This window comes from Ranitomeya imitator, chromosome 1 (assembly GCF_032444005.1).
Source record: "Ranitomeya imitator isolate aRanImi1 chromosome 1, aRanImi1.pri, whole genome shotgun sequence".
Taxonomy (NCBI): Eukaryota; Metazoa; Chordata; class Amphibia; order Anura; family Dendrobatidae; genus Ranitomeya; species Ranitomeya imitator.
Window position 1 is genome coordinate 682057772 of NC_091282.1, and position 16299 is coordinate 682074070.

A 16299-nucleotide genomic window follows, 5' to 3' on the forward strand; every position below is an offset into this window, starting at 1 on the left:
AAAGGAGAATCACACCTCAGAGACAGTGTAATGGTCTCTAATGAGACACATTTTGTACGTGTTGAGTTCGACGTGGGCAAGGAGAAAAAGTCAGCCACCTTGTACAAATGCAGCATTACTGCTGTACAAGGTGGCTGTTATACATACAAACACCTGGGGGGGGGCAGGATCCCTTTAATTTCACTTCAGGTGTCTGCGTGGTGTTTGCAGGACACGATGCCGGCTACACAGCAGGGGAACAGCTGGCGGTGCTGAACCCCACTGACACATTGGCTGGTGTTTTTCTCTGTGCAGCTAGCACTTCCGGGCAAAAACTGGCAGTGTTAGAGCCCAGGGCGAGCAGGAGGAGGAGAGGAGCAGAGTGTAGGCCGAAGCCTAATTGAACCAATTTCAAAGGTAACCTTTAACCCACCCTCAGGTGTTACAATGTAGAAGAGCCACACCTTGTGCAGCAGTAATGCTCCACAAGTGAAAGGTTGCTCTTTAAATTTTGCTCATTGCACATGCTGAATGAAAGACAAACACAATTTTGCCCATTGTACAGTAAAACTGTATTGGAGGCATGACTTGTCTTTTTAAGGAGACGCAGCACAGGTGTCCAAAAACAACGCCTTGGTGCTGGGCGCAGCCTCCTGAGCGTTATTTGCTGTACAGGAGTCTGCGCTCTTGTTAGCCCTTGGCCATGCGCTGTGAGCGCTGCCCGTCTTATGACCTCATTTCATGTTGGCCGATGCGGTTATCGATGGCCAGGAATCCCAGACCCGCAGTGTGTTTAAAAAAATTCACTCTGCGGGGCTGGGATTCATGGCCTTGTGCAGTAAATATGTTCGCCGCTCACACATGTCCTTACACCTGCTTCAGACTGGGCGGCCTCAGCTGATCCCTTATCGCATGCCGCAGCCATGGGGCCGCACAGTCTGAAGAAGGTGGAAGGAGATGAGTGACGACAGGCGAACATATGCACTGCACATGCCCATCAATCACACCCTCGCAGTCAAAATATGAGACAACGAGGGGCGTTTTGTCGGGCATGGCAGACGCACAGGCACAGCCAGCCAACCAATGATGTCAGAAGACGGGCGCGCTACCAAGGGTGGTGCTGCGTGTCATTCAAAAGGAAAGTCACACCTCAGGGACAATGTAATGGTCTGTAATGAGACACATTTTGTACGTGTTAAATTCCACGTGGGCAAGGAGAAAAAGTCAAAGTGGACCCTGGCATGGCCGCACGCTCTACGCCAATGGCCAAAGCTGCCACCAGATTTCGGCCATTGTCACACACTACCATGCCTGGCTGGAGATTCGCTGGCACAAACCACACATCGCTCTCCTGCTTGATGGCATTCCAGAGCTCCTGCGCTGTGTGGCTTCGATTCCCCAAAGAAACAAGTTTCAAGATGGCCTGTTGACGTTTGGCCACGGCTGTGCTCATGTCGGTCGTAACAGGTAAACGTTCACGGGTCCATGTGGAGGTGGACTGTGACTGCTCCTGCAGCGATGATTCCGAGGAACTTGTGTATGAGGAGGAGTCAATGCGTACAGACTGGATTCCTGCAATCCTTGGAGTGGGCAGGACACGTCCTGCGCCACTCGCACGATCTGTACCTGGCTCAACAACATTTACCCAATGGGCAGTGAGGGAAATGTATCGCCCCTGTCCATGTTGACTGGTCCACGCATCGGTGGTGAGGTGGACCTTGCTACTGACGGCGTTCAGTAGCGCGTGTTTTATGTGTCCCTCCACATGCTTGTGCAGGGCAGGGACAGCTTGCCTGCTGAAGTAAAAGTCACGGAAGCTGTTAGTCTCCACCAGCCTGAATGAGAGCATTTCCAGTGACAGAACTTTGGCAATGCCTGCATTCAAAGCCTGTGCTCGGGGGTGGTTGGCCGAGAATGCCCGCCTTTTCTCCCATGCCTGTACTACCGATGGCTGTAGAGTAGACTGGGAGTGTGAGGATGACTGGGAATGTGGTGCTGTGGGTGGAATTACACTAGGTCTCTGGACAACAGTGCCAGAGGTTCTTCCATGGCGATCCTGGGAGGAAGCCGAACCAGCTGTGCGTGAGCTGGAGGAAGAGGCAACACGAGCTGAAGAGGTGGTAGCTGCCGCTGTTGGTTGGCCTAGGTCTTCAGTGTGTTTTTGTAACTCCACCGCGTGCCTGGTCCGCACATGTTTCCACATATTTGTGGTATTGAGGTTGCTGACACTTTTACCTCTTTTTACTTTCTGATGACACAGCTTGCATTTGACAAAACAAATGTCATCTGCAACTGTGTCAAAAAAGGACCAGGCACTGCAAGTCTTGGGAGCGCCCTTTTTGGCTTTGGAAAGAGACAGGCTCCTAACGGGTGCCAAAGTGGAGGCTACAGGCTCCGCAGTCTTCCCCCTCCCTCTCCCTCTTTGACCCGTTAGGGGAATCTCTTCCTCAGAGCTGCTCCCACCACCTTTCTGTTCCTCACGCCACGATGGGTCAAGGACCTCATCATCTCCACTACCCTCTGCCACCAACTGCTCCTCCTGGGTAGTCTCGGCAGCACAGTACGCACCAGAAAGCGGCACCTGAGTTTCATCATCAGATGCGTACTGCGCTGTGGTCACCGCAGGCACTGGCCCTCCCGCCTCTTTAGAGTCAGAGAGACAAAGCTGTTGGGCATCACTGCACACTGCCTCTTCTTCCATTTCTCCAATGCTGCTTGGCTGGCCCCCTGTTTCCAAGCCAAGAGATTCAGAGAACAGAAGTAGAGACGGCTCCTGTCCTGGGCTCTCTGACTGCCTGGCCAATTTGGCAGGTGGTGAAGAGACAGATGGCTGCTCTCCAGTGGTCTGTGCCTGAGAGGATGTGGCACTAATTGAAGTCGATGCGTTAGCTGCCATCCATCCGACAACTGCTTCAATTTGATCTTCACGCATCAGCGGTGCACGGCGCTCTCCGACAAAGCTGCGCATGAAGGACTGTTCCCTGCTGAAACTGAATGATGATGAGTCACCGGTGCCCGCAGCAGGCACAGAATCACCACGTCCTCTCCCTGCTCCACGCCCACGTGCCTTACTCCCTGCCCTCTTCATCTTGGTTGACAGATAAAGATAAGCAGAAAAGTACTAAGGCCTTAGTGTGCTTATTCCTGAAATGCTCCTCCTAACAGGTGTAAGAAACACTAATGTTGTAAAGTGTGGACTAGACTTTATTATTGATAAAATGTGGCCTACACAAGTGTTAAGTGGTGTTTGGTGAACTTTACTTTTTTTTTTTTTTCTGCAGATCGGGCTACAGAGCGAGTTTAACTCACGGGGACCGTGCAGACAGCCGTAAACGGCGCTGCAAGGCCCAAAAACACTCCTCTAGGTTATCCTATGTAGTGTTTTTCCACTATTTAGCTGGAGACGGGTGGAAAGACACTAATAGGAAATTTTTGGAAAAATTTTCAACAGGCTGCACTATTTGAAAAAAAGGACAAGTTATTCAACGGTATGAGGCAGTGACGCACCCTGAGCTGAATACAACCGGCTGTGGCTGCACACAGACTACAGGGCGAGTTGCGTTCACACAGAGACCGTGCAGACAGCCGTAAACGGCGCTGCAAGGCCCAAAAACACTCCTCTAGGTTATCCTATGTAGTGTATTTCCACTATTTAGCTGGAGACGGGTGGAAAAACACTAATAGGAAATTTTAGAAAAAATGTTCAGCAGGCTGCACTATGAGCAAAAAAGGACAATGGATAGAACTGTATGAGGCAGTGTGAACCCCCCTGAGCTGAATACAACCGGGTATATGGCTGCACACAGACTACAGAGTGAGCTGCACACACACACAGCTTGCAGAACGCTGTTAAAACAGCGCTGCAAGGCAAGAGCAAGGTGAACACACAGCGTTTGCTAAATTAGCCTTGGAAAAGCAAAATAAAGCAATTAGCTATCTCAACTGGCCCTCAGTTAGAACACAGCGTCCTGTCCCTAACTGAAATCACAGCAGTGAGCGCAAAATGGCGGCAGCGTTTTTTATAGTGCAGAGTGACATCATTTCAGCAGCCAATCACAGCCTTGCCAGTACTTACATGCCCACCATGCTAAACAGGATGTGCCCACACTTCCATTCATTCCTCATTGGCTGCTGCGTGCAGTTTGAATTCTGGGAACTTCCGATTCCGGTATCCGATACGCAGGAAATATCGGAATTTGGTATCGGAATTCCGATACTGCAAATATCGGCCGATACCCGATACTTGCGGTATCGGAATGCTCAACACTATCCAAGACACCATGTTTAGTAATTTGGAGGAGAAAAAGCAAAAAATTTTTCCCTTCCATGATAATATAGTCAATTTAATAAAACATGAGTGGAAGAAGCCTAATAAAAAGATGTCCATCCCTCAGGCTTTAAAATGCAAATACCCCTTTGATGAGGAGGTCTGTGAGAAGTGGGATAAGGCGCCTAAGTTAGATGCAGCCATCGCCAGCACCTCTAAAGGGGTTGCGTTACCATTCGAGGACATGGGAGCCCTAAAAGACCCCCTCGACAAGAAAGCAGATGCTTTTCTAAAGTCTACTTGGGAAGCAGCGACATGGTCATTTAAGCCCGGGGTTGCTGCCACTTGCACGGCACGGGCTATGGTCAAGTGGTTAGAGGAGTTAAGTGACCAAATCAAAAACAAATGCCCGAGAGAGAGACTTCTGGAAGCATTGCCCTCTCTACAGGGCGCCGCGAGGTTCCTGGCGGATGCCTCAATAGATTCTGTTAGGAGTGCCGCACGTGCATGTGCTTTATCCAATTCGGGACGTAGAGCATTGTGGCTGAAAAATTGGTCAGCTGACTTTCAATTGAAGGTCAAACTCTGCGGGGTACCCTGTGAAGGGCAATACCTTTTTGGCAAGGCTCTGGACGAGATCCTTGAGAAGGCATTGGACAAGAAAAAGCGCTTTCCACCCCCTTCCTTTCCCAGGCGCCGTTGGGAAACCTCTCGTTCGTCCTTTCGTGGATCTGGATATAGAGGGACCCGTGGCCGATCGGATGACAGGCCTAGTCGAGGCAGACCCTGGAGAGACCGAAGAGAAAAGGGATTTCTTTTCAACAAGCCTCCTCCCAAGTCTGATCCCAGACATCAATGACGCCAGCATTCCGGTGAGGGGAAGACTCCGGCGGTTTGTCCACCACTGGGCAGCACTGCCGGCTTCTCAATGGGTAACCAACTTATTGTCAGAGGGTCTAAGACTCAAGTTCTCCAGCCTCCCACCAAATCGTGTAAAAATGACCCAAGTGGCGGGGAAAAATCAGGCCACACTAGAGAGAGAGATTCATCTCCTCATGAAAAAGGAGGTGTTAGTAAAAGTACCTCATCAAGAGATGGGGAAAGGATTCTACAGCACCTTATTTCTAACGCCAAAACCGGACGGCTCACTGAGTAATATTCAACCTAAAGGCCCTAAACCATTATATTCAAATAGACAAATTCAAAATGGAGACCTTAAGAACCGCAGTAAAAGTACTCGACCCAAACTGTTACATGGCAGTGATCGATCTCACAGATGCTTACTAGCATGTGCCAATCGCTGTCCAACACCAACAATATCTGAGATTAGTGGTAAACCTTGCAAAAACCCCCGTCCATCTACAGTATCAGTGTCTTCCCTTTGGGGTAGCCATAGCGCCCCGTAAATTCACAAAAATTTTTTCCGAAGTAGCATCTTTCATCAGGAAAGAAGACATAATGTTGGTACCATATTTGGACGATTTTTTGGTAATAGCGAACAACAAAGAAAATTGCGAGAAAGCGGCCGCAAGAGTACTGGAGGTACTGACCAGATTAGGATGGATGATAAACCTGAAAAAATCAAGACTTATCCCAACACAGACTCAAGAATTCCTCGGAATCTTATTAGATTCAGTCAAGCAGGAGTGTGTCCTCCCACAGAGGAAAATTCAATCTATTCAACAGAAAATACAATTGTTCCAGCTACAACGGACTATCTCTCTAAGGAATGCAATGTCGCTCTTAGGAGTCCTAACGGCAACAATTCCAGCAACACGGTGGGCACAAAACCACACACGAGAGTTACAATGGCAGATACTAGCCGAACAAGAGAGGAATCCATACAATCTAAATCGGAAGATTCTTCTATCTCCAAGGGTTCAGAACTCACTAGAATGGTGGCTGAAAACAGAAAATTTAAGCAACGCAGTGCCGTGGTCAGTACGGGATCCAGTAGTCGTTACTACCGATGCGAGTCCATGGGGATGGGGGAGCACACTTAGAGGATCAGGTCCTACAGGGTCAATGGGGGGGCCCAATGATAACAGCGTCCTCCAATCTAAAGGAATTGTCTGCGGTAAGGCTAGCACTTCTTCATATAGGGGCACAAGGTCACCATCCATTATGGCAGAAGCCAAAGAACTTTTTATATGGGCCGAAAACAACCTTCTTTCATTAACCGGAACATACTTAAAAGGGTCAGAGAATCAGGTAGCCGACTTCTTAAGCCGTCACACGTTACATCAAGGGGAGTGGTCCCTGAACCAGCGAGTGTTTGGGAGAATATGTGCCAGCTGGGGCGTTCCAGAGATAGACTTGTTTGCCACAAAAGGAAATCGGAAGGTGAAGAAGTTCTATTCTCTGAACCCAAGAGAACACCCGGAGGGGGTAGACGCGTTTCTATATCGGTGGAACTTCCATCTAGCATACGCATTTCCCCCAATACCATTAATCCCGACAGTCCTCAGAAAAATTCGGGAAGACAAGGCACGAGTGATCCTCATAGCTCCCTTTTGGCCGAAAAGGGCATGGTTCACGTGGCTCAGACGCATGTCTCTCGGACCCGTGGATCTTTCCGGATGCCCCGGATCTCCTACACCAGGGACCAGTTCAACATCCCCAAGTACACAGGCTACATCTCACCGACTGGAACTTGAGAGGGGACTTCTGTTAGCAAAAGGATTCTCAAACCCTTTGGTGACCACATTGCTCACCAGCAGGAAAAAGGTCACCTCAGAGAAATACCAAAAAATCTGGCAAAAGTTCCTAGATTTCTCGGGGTGACAATTGTCCGAAACGAGTCAGCAAGTCCCGGTAAAAGAAATTCTTGAATTTCTCCAAAAAGGGTTGGAAAGGGATCTGTCTACTAGCACCTTAAAAGTGCAAGTCTCCGCCCTGGGTGCGCTGTTTGATCATAAACTTGCTGACCACCCTTGGGTCTATAGGTTCATCCGAGCCTCTTTTACATCCAGACCCTCAAAATTATTACCTAAGGTGGCTCCCTGGGATTTAAATTTAATTTTAAATGCTCTAACCGTTTCCCCTTTTGAGCCTCTTGATTCTATATCGATAAAATCCTTGACCCTAAAAACGGTCCTCCTGGTTGCCTTAACTTCAGCCCGTCGTACCTGTGAGCTACAAGCTATGTCGGTGAACCCTCCTTACACTACCTTCCATGATGACAAAGTGGTTATCAAAACCGACCCGGCCTTCCTTCCAAAGGTCAACTCAAAATTTCATAGAGACCAGGAAATTATTCTGCCCTCATTCTGTCCCCAACCAAAATCCCAGGGAGAGCAAACCTTCCATTGTCTCGATGTCAGACGATGCCTGCTTCAATACTTAGAAGCCACAAAATCTTGGCGTCAGTCATCGGCCCTTTTTGTCACCTTCCAGTGGACAAACAGGGGAATAAAGGCCAGGCCTCAAAGGCAACTATTGCACGGTGGTTGCGTACAGCTATCTCACTTTCATATTCCTCTTCTGGTCAAGTTCCCCCACACGGTGTTACGGCTCACTCCACGCGTGCTATTGCCACATCCTGGGCGGAAAGGGCAAGCGCCTCGGTGGAACAGATTTGTAGAGCGGCAGTATGGTCCTCACCCTCTACCTTCTTCCGACATTATAGACCAGACTTAGGTCTATCAGACTTGTCTTTTGGGAGAAAGGTGTTATCTGCTGTTGTCCCACCCTATGAGTCTTCTATTTATTCCTCTCACGTGCGGTGCTGTCATGGTGAAGGGAAAAAATGATAATTACTTACGGGTAATTTGATTTTCCAGAACCATGACAGCACCGCATTAATTCCCGCCCTATCTTGGTGATGGTTGTGTGATTCCCGAAAAAACAAAACAAAAAAAACCAAAACCTTATTATACATATACGTATATAAGTAAATATGTATGTAAAGAGATATGGGTATAGATAGAAACTAACGAAAGGTTGTACAATGTAAATATGATACATAACTGTGTACTAACAAAGCGGTCATCTTCCATACTCTGAAACAAACTGAGGAGAGAGGGGCTGCCCCATTCTTATATCTCTGCTACAGGTTTCCTGTTCCTGGGGGCGGATGCCATCTCTCACGTGCGGTGCTGTCATGGTTCTGGAAAATCAAATTACCCGTAAGTAATTATCATTTTTCCGCCATTTTCTCTTCAGTCTGCAACACTAGTCACAGACTAAAGGAAGAGATTATGGAGATAATACATGAATTATTTTTTTGGCGCACCTCATATCTCTATACTAAAGACAAGGGCAAGGTCGTGGTGGGTGACCTGTTAGGGTCCGGCTGCACTGTGCCAGAGTCCATAGTGCTCGTAGAGCGTGCAGCCATGCCATAGTGCTCGTAGAGCGTGCGGCCATGCCAGAGTCCATAGTGCTCGTAGAGCGTGCGGCCATGCCAGGGTCCATAGTGCTCGTAGAGCGTGCCGCCATGCCAGGGTCCATAGTGCTCGTAGAGCGTGCAGCCATGCCAGGTTCCTGCTGCATCGTGGTGTCAGTGGAGGAGGTCCAAGCAGGAGCAGTGGTTGTCATGGTGGTGGCGGTGGGCTGTCCAACAGCACTCGGCATGGCAGTGGTGCTGTACTGGTGTCCAGGAGTGCTAGGAATAGAGGTGGCCGTGCAGTGGTATGCAGCAGAGGTCGGCATTGAAATTAATCGTGACAGTGAAGGCACAGGTGGATATGCCGCCACTGTCTGCTGAAAATACTGACTCTTCTGCATAGCCTGCACATAAGCAACATTGCAGGCCTGCATGACACGAAGCTGGAGGTCAGGAGTAAGGTGTTCCGACATGCCCTGCTCAATTTGGTTAAAAAAATGATGTGCTGGCCTCTGGAGGTCGACTTTTACTTGGTCAAGGCTTTTGGCGACCTCCTGGATACGTGTATTCATGTGGGCAAGGAAAATATCCATTCGGTCACCCAAAGCCTTGAATCCTTCGTGAAAAACAGAGCTCAAGTGCAAAAACTCAGGCATGAGGGACCTGTCCGATGCCCGCTACTGGGAGGAGCCCAAAAAAAGGGGCAGAGGACTGGGAAAGGGGAAGACCTGATGGACCAGCTTCCTGGTCTCCAGTTTGTGTGGCAGGCCCACTTGCTGCAGCGCTGCCGGATGGCTGGGACGGGTCCGTGGCTGTCGGATGAAGGACCGCTCCAGAACCTGGGCCAACAGTAGTGCTCCATGTGCTGTGAAAAAAGGGAAAAAAATTAATACCAAAAATTACAGACGACAACTCCTATGGAATAGAAACATACAGATTATGGCAATACAACACAACACAACCTAATGCACGTGATAAATACTTACGTTCTCTGGGCAAGGACCGGTCTTAAAAATGCCAGAGCACGATGGTATTTATATTTTCGGATCCTTGCTCCTGAACCACTGGGAACACGGCTCTCTTGACGCAGGTCCTTGTTGAAGCGGTCCTTCATCGAACGCCAACGTGTTTTGACTTTGGACACTTAAAAAAAAAACAAAAAAAAAAACCCATAATGGTGAGTAAATTGACTTTTTCCCGTGCTCACACAACTGTGTGTGATGAGTGAAACTCCTGAGAGTTTCTTTCATCACACACAGTTGAGTGAGCACGGCCAAGGTCTCTTCTGCTTCACACTGCAGCGCAATACTTACAAAATGCATTTCAGACCTGAGTCGGGGTGTTGTCCCAGCCATCCCATATCGCTTTGGACACCTCATTCCATAGGCGCCGGATCATGACTTTGTTTGAGTGCAGTGGATCTTGGGTGTCCCACAACGGAACTTGCTCCTGGACCAGGGAGATGAGGAGGTCATTTTCTATGCATCCCGTTCTGGAACCTAAAAGTTAAATAAAGACATTAATGTTGGATACATTAACATAAGGAAAAGAAAGAAAACAGAGGCTGAGAAATGGCATGAATAAGGAAAGTCAAGATAAAAAAGGGAGTCCAGAAGAGAATTAAAAAAGAGTAAAGTACAGAAAGGAAGATTAAAGAATACAACAGTGAGGATACAGCAGTCAGCCTTGTATACGTACCCGCTGCCGCCTTGCCACCCGACCGTGACTCCGCTGCTCCTGCCCAGTCTCTGCCGCAGTAGAAGTGCTGTAAAAAAAAAAAAAAAAAGAAAAAAAAAAATTGTCATATGTGTAGATAGACAGTGAATACTTACCAATCTGAGGAGGTGAGTACTCACTTCACTGACATGTTCTACTTCGGAAGGCGCAGGACTTTGCTCCTCATCAGAAGAAGACGTTATGATGCATGCAGAAAGAAATAAATGGCAGAAATTAGGACATGTAGAGATAGAAAATTAAGGCATTGGCTAGGATATACTCACATTGTTCTGAGTGTAGATTCCTTCCTGTGTCTGGTCTGCTGCGTCTGGAAAGCTTCTCTGTCTGCTGCGTAGTGACCTGCAACTGTCCGCTCCCTCCCTTTATCACCTGGTATGTGGGGGGTGGCTTATCAGTGTCTAGACATGTTTTTCTCTGGTGCAATGCATGCTTTTACGAACACAAGCAAACGCATGTGCTTGTGAACGCATCCGTTTACATAGACAAGAATGCGTTTTTTTTGCGCATTCCTTACGCAATCGACCGCATACGTTTATAGGCGGCAAATTGACGCCTCTAAAAATTACTACATGTTGCATTTCCGCGCAAAACCACAGACGAAATGACGCATGCGTCGTCAAACGCGGCCAAAAGCAAACGATCGCAGACGCATGCGTCCCTAATGTTAAATATAGGAATACACAACGCATGCGGATATATGCGGAAGAAACACTGCGGACACAACCGCAAATGTGAAACCGGCCTAACTTGTTTTCTGATCAGTGGTCCTTTAATAGCTTGTTTATACAGGCAGACCACACTTCTGATGCGTACTGAACAATCAGTATACATGTGCTACCAAGAAAAATGACAGCCTAAGTCCTGTTTACACAGAAAGAAGCACTTTTGAAAATTATGATCTTTTCATGTAGCACCAAAGATTATTTCCCCCGACGAACGAGCGTCTTGCTGATTCATTGAGTAATCGTCAGCCTGTTCAGACTTTAAGATTATCGTAAAATGAGCGTTCGTAAGAAAGTTGGGGCCTTCTATCCCTTTCTCCCTCTGGTTCCCTGGGGATGTCATAGTTTCTAAAGAATAAAATTACTGGTAAGTCTAATTGACATTTTCATATTTTATATTTATTTCAGACTAAGTTGTTTGTTCTCTTTCAGTGAAGGATTTAAGTACTGGTAAGACTTCTCCTGGAGCCAAACTGTTTTTCGGAAACGTTATTCTGAAAGGTAATGTGTGATTTTTCAGTATTTGTGGTATTTAATAAATTAAGTCAGGAGTGTACATTTTAACTAGTAGCCATCATTTAAATTTCTATTTCATCATTTAGTAGTACACATGTAAATAAGAAACTTTGTAATGCATCTTATCAGAGATCTGCTTCTTTCTCTGCCATGACTGATCTTTCATGAATAAAATCTGAGTTCAGTGAAGACAAATTATAACATTGCTGAGATAGGAGATTATAACATTGCTGAGATAGGAGATGACAGTTATTACTGATAAGATTTTATGTAGATGGAAGGAGAAAGGAGGAGGAAGGAGCCAGAGGCAGAGCTCCTCCTCCTTGCCCTCCTGTCAGAGTAAGAACAAGATTTCTCTGATAAGATATATTACAAAGTTTCTTATGTATGTGTGTACTACTCATTTATTAAATAAAAATTGGAACAATAATTACTCTTTAACCCCTTTCTGACATCGGACAATAATTTGACCAGGGACGGATTATTATATCTCGATCGGGTGGTGTGCAGGCGATCGCCACCTTGTCAGCTGACACCCGTGCCAGAAGCAGTCACACACCGCTCCCAGCACATTAACCTCCGAAATGCTGCAATCGAATGAGATCGCAGCATTTCCGGAGCCGGCAGAGGGTTGACAGCCCCTCTGCCTTTGGATGGAGACCCTGTGACGTAATGTGGGGTCTTGATCGTTGCAATGGTGACCTGATGTCATCATGATGACATCCGGGTCACTAGAGCTAGGAAACTTGCTGATCATTCACAGTGCAACCTTCTCTGTCAGTGCAGAGCTGACAGTTTGCATAGCATAGGGATGCTGCTGCATCCCCATGCTGTACATGCGATTAGCCTGCAAAAATTATCTCATAGGACAAAGTAAAAAAGTTAAAAAAAAGTTTTTAAATTGTAAAAATATATTTTTTTAAATAAAAAATAAATCAAAAGATACTGTCTCTATAAATATTTGAATGAGAAAAAATATATAAAAACACTAGAAGTACACTAATTAACCCCTTTAGTGAACACCATAAGGAAAATTAAAAAAAAAAAAGCAAAAAACAATGCTTTATCATACCGCCGAACAAAAAGTGGAATAAAACGAGATCAAAAAGACGAATATAAATAAACATGGTACCAATGAAAACGTCATTTTGTCCCACAAAAAAGCAAGCCACCGTACAGCTCCATCAGCGGAAAAATAAAAAAGTTATAGCTCTCAGAATAAAGCAATGCAAAAATAATTTTGTCTATAAAATAGTTTTTATTGTGTAACAGTGCTAAAACATAAAACTATAAAAATGAGGTATCGCTGTAATTGTACTGACCTGAAGAATAAAACTGCCGTGTCAATTTTACCACACACGGAACTGCATAAACCCCCCAAAAGAAATTCTTGAATTGCTTGCTTTTGTTCGTTTTGCCTCCCAAAAATCGGAATAGAAAGTGACCAAAAAATGTCATGTGCCCGAAAATGGTACCAATAAAAAAGTGAAATCGTCTCGCAAAGAAGCATGCCACCATATGATTCGGTGGGCCAAAATATGGAAAAATTGTAGCTCTCAAAAAGTGATGCATAAACTAGTTCTCGCAATAAATAGTGTCTTAGTGTGTCACAGCAGCCAAATATAAAAACCCGATATAAATCTGTTATCACTGTATTCGCACTGACCCGAAGAATAGTGTCTCCTAATCACTTATACTGCACGAGGAACAGAATAAAAAAAATAAATCCAATTCTTCACCTGCTGTTGATTTTTTTTTTTTTCATTCTGCCTCCCAAAGTTCGCAGTAAAGCTTGGCGCACATTTATCCTGCAGTCTGCTGAGCGCTTCCACCGGGGTTTACATGTAAATCTCTACGTGATTGACAGTCCCCAGCGGAAGATTCCCTATAATGAGGCAGATGGAGGCACTGGACGCCATAGGACCTGTTATCAGGCGGTGTCTGTGTCTTTTTTGAATTGCATAAATGTGCTATCGGCCACAGTTTTGTGCACTTCTGAAAAGGATACCGCTGAACAGAGGCCAGACGGAGTCCAGAGTAACTCTGCTGCCTCATTATAGTGAATAGATCCCTTTGGGGTTTCATCTGAATCACGTCACTCAGATTTAGATGGAAACCCCAAAGTAAGTGGCAGCTTAAAGCACCGGATAACTGTGATCCATAACGTTAATAAAAGCTTAAACTCCACCCACAAAAAAAGCCCCTACTCAGATCTGTCATCTGTTAACAGAAATATAGGGGTCTTCCATGTTACCGGTAGTACAAAGGAAAAGCGAAATGGCTCCTCACCGGCCAAGAAAAATTCAGCAACTTCTCCACTCCCAAATCCAAATTCCCCCTCCCTTAAGCACCACAGTGTACCTAAACCACTTATTGCGTTCATGATTGGCATTTCTGAAGTGGAGAGCCCACCTAACTTGCGAGTGCATGTCTTCAGAAGCATGGGCCGGGAATAACATACTGGTGACTCCAATGTAGTGGTCACTACAGCGTACTGGTAACTACAACGACAGTTTGCTTTGCAATTTTCACTCGGCATCATTCATTGCTGCTTGCTGGTGAAAATTACCCATGGAGTCAAAATCGTCACTACACCTGTAAATAAAAATGGGGTCACTTGAAGGAGGATTCTGCTCTTCTAGCAATTAGGGGCTCTGTATAGGGAGGCCGCAAATTGTTCTATGACAAGCTGCGCTTCAAGAGGCAAATAGCTCTCGGTTTCTCCCGAGTCTCTCTGTGTTTCTAAGTAATACCGTACAGCCACATATTGGGTATTGCCACTTTCAGTAGAAATTGTGGGACAAATTTTTGTGCCATTTTTACCCCCTTGTGTGAAACTGTAAAATCTGGGGCAAAAACAAAATGTTGGTGGTAAAAATGTAGATATTTTTTTCTTCACTGCCCTATAGTATAAAATTCTGTGACAATTCTGGTGTCAATATGATCGCTGCACCCCTAGATGAATTCATTGAGAGGTGTAGTTTGTAAAATGGGGTTATTTCACTTCTTAGCTTTGCACTGTGCCTCAAAAGTAGTGTTCCCCCACATATGGGGTATTGGCGTACTCAGGAGAAATTCCACAACAAATTTTATTGTGCAACTTCTCCTGTTACCCTTATGAAAATGCAAAATTTGGGGCCAAAATAACATTTTTGTGGAGAAAATGATTTTTTATTTTTTTTATTTTAAATTAATTTATTTTTTTCACTGCTCAATGTTATAAACTTCTGTGAAGCACATGAGGGTTCATGCTGCTCACCACATATCTAAATGTTTGAGTGGTCTAGTTTCCAAAAGGGGGTCACTTGTGAGGGGTTACCACTGTTTTCTTAGTTGTTAGAACATGTTTTAAATGTTTTAAAAAAGTAAAAAATGTGAAAAAAATTCCAGTTTAATAAACAAGCTTATTTTTGAAAAAAGGCACATATTTTGTATTGCATTGTGTGTGACAACTCAAAGTAAACGGAGAAAAGACGAAACGGGCTCCCACGATCCAATAAAATCCAAAATGGCTTTGAGTGTTCCACAAAGATTTAGACAAGACACAAATGCAAAAATGCAACTCGTTTCCGATCACTTATGATCCTTCATAGCATAACTCGTAGTATAAAACTATAATTATTTGACAGACACAGGAAGACAGATGAACAAGACTGGCATCAAACCACAAGTGGTGGTTCCCTGGGCGCTGTAAGGCCTCTTTCACACTTGCGTCATTTGGCCTCCGTCGCAATGCGTCGTTCTGTGCAAAGTTGCCCGCAGGATGCGTTTTTTGCCCATAGACTTGTATTGCCGACGGATCGCGACGTATGGCCATACGTCGCGTCTGTCGTGCACTGGATGCGTAGTGTTTTGGCGGACAGATTGTCGTTCAAGGGAACGTTTTTTTTCGTATGTCGGATCCTGCATTTCCTAGTGCGCACGCGTGGCCGAAATTCCGCCCCCTCCTCCCCGGGACTTTACAATGGGCAGCGGATGCGTTGAAAAACTACATCCGCTGCCCACGTTGTGCCGAATTTTCACAACGTCCGTCGCGCCGATGCTTAGTGACGGCCCCGTACCGACGGAAGTGTGAAAGAAGCCTAAGACACTCAAAATTACTGGTATGTCCCATGAACGAGACATTTTACAGACTGTCCTGTACATTTTACATGCTGTATTGCAGTCTCTCATATTGTTTATTGTTGCTATGTGTTCCTGTGTTTTGCATAGCTTAAATCCTCCCTTTCCATGAAGTTTGTCCCTTCTGTCTCCACTGCTGGGTGTCATGTCACTTCCTTCTTCTTCTCCCTGTGTCTCAGTCTCCATCTTGCCTTCATTAGAGGCACATGTGCTTTCAGCTTGTGTGAAGAAAGTCTTTCTTACCTGCTGCTGTTTGCATGCATTCAACAAGAATTCTTAAAGAAATCAAAGTCTCTTCCGTATTCTTCATAACTTGTGTGCCTGCGGCTGAGTTAAGCTATCTGCGAACGTCGCCAATTGTAAGTAGGGTGAAGAGATTCAGCATCTCGCAGAGCCATATTTGCAGCCACAGGCCCCGAGGACAGAATAGTAAAAAAGACTTAACCAGATTCATCTGTAAAGCCACCCACAGCTTCTATAAAGCTACAGAACTTCCTGCAGAGCATCCGCTCTCAGCATATAGGAGACTATACAGCTCCCCTTCTCCCTGTGAATCAGGATGGCTGAAGGAATGACTACACAGTCTCTGCCAGACCCATTGTTAGAGGAAGAGTGCATAGAACTTGATC

The 16299-nt window shown here is 45.9% G+C and overlaps 1 protein-coding gene across 1 annotated transcript in view; it reads left to right on the plus strand.

The window, feature by feature from the left end:
* Positions 1 to 16299, plus strand: part of EXD1 (exonuclease 3'-5' domain containing 1) — a 189428-nt gene that overhangs the window by 32147 nt on the left and 140982 nt on the right. Inside the window, exon 3 of the mRNA XM_069745614.1 lies at positions 11465 to 11533. Within this exon, the coding sequence (XP_069601715.1) occupies positions 11465 to 11533 (69 nt within the window). The remainder of the gene's footprint in view (positions 1 to 11464; positions 11534 to 16299) is intronic.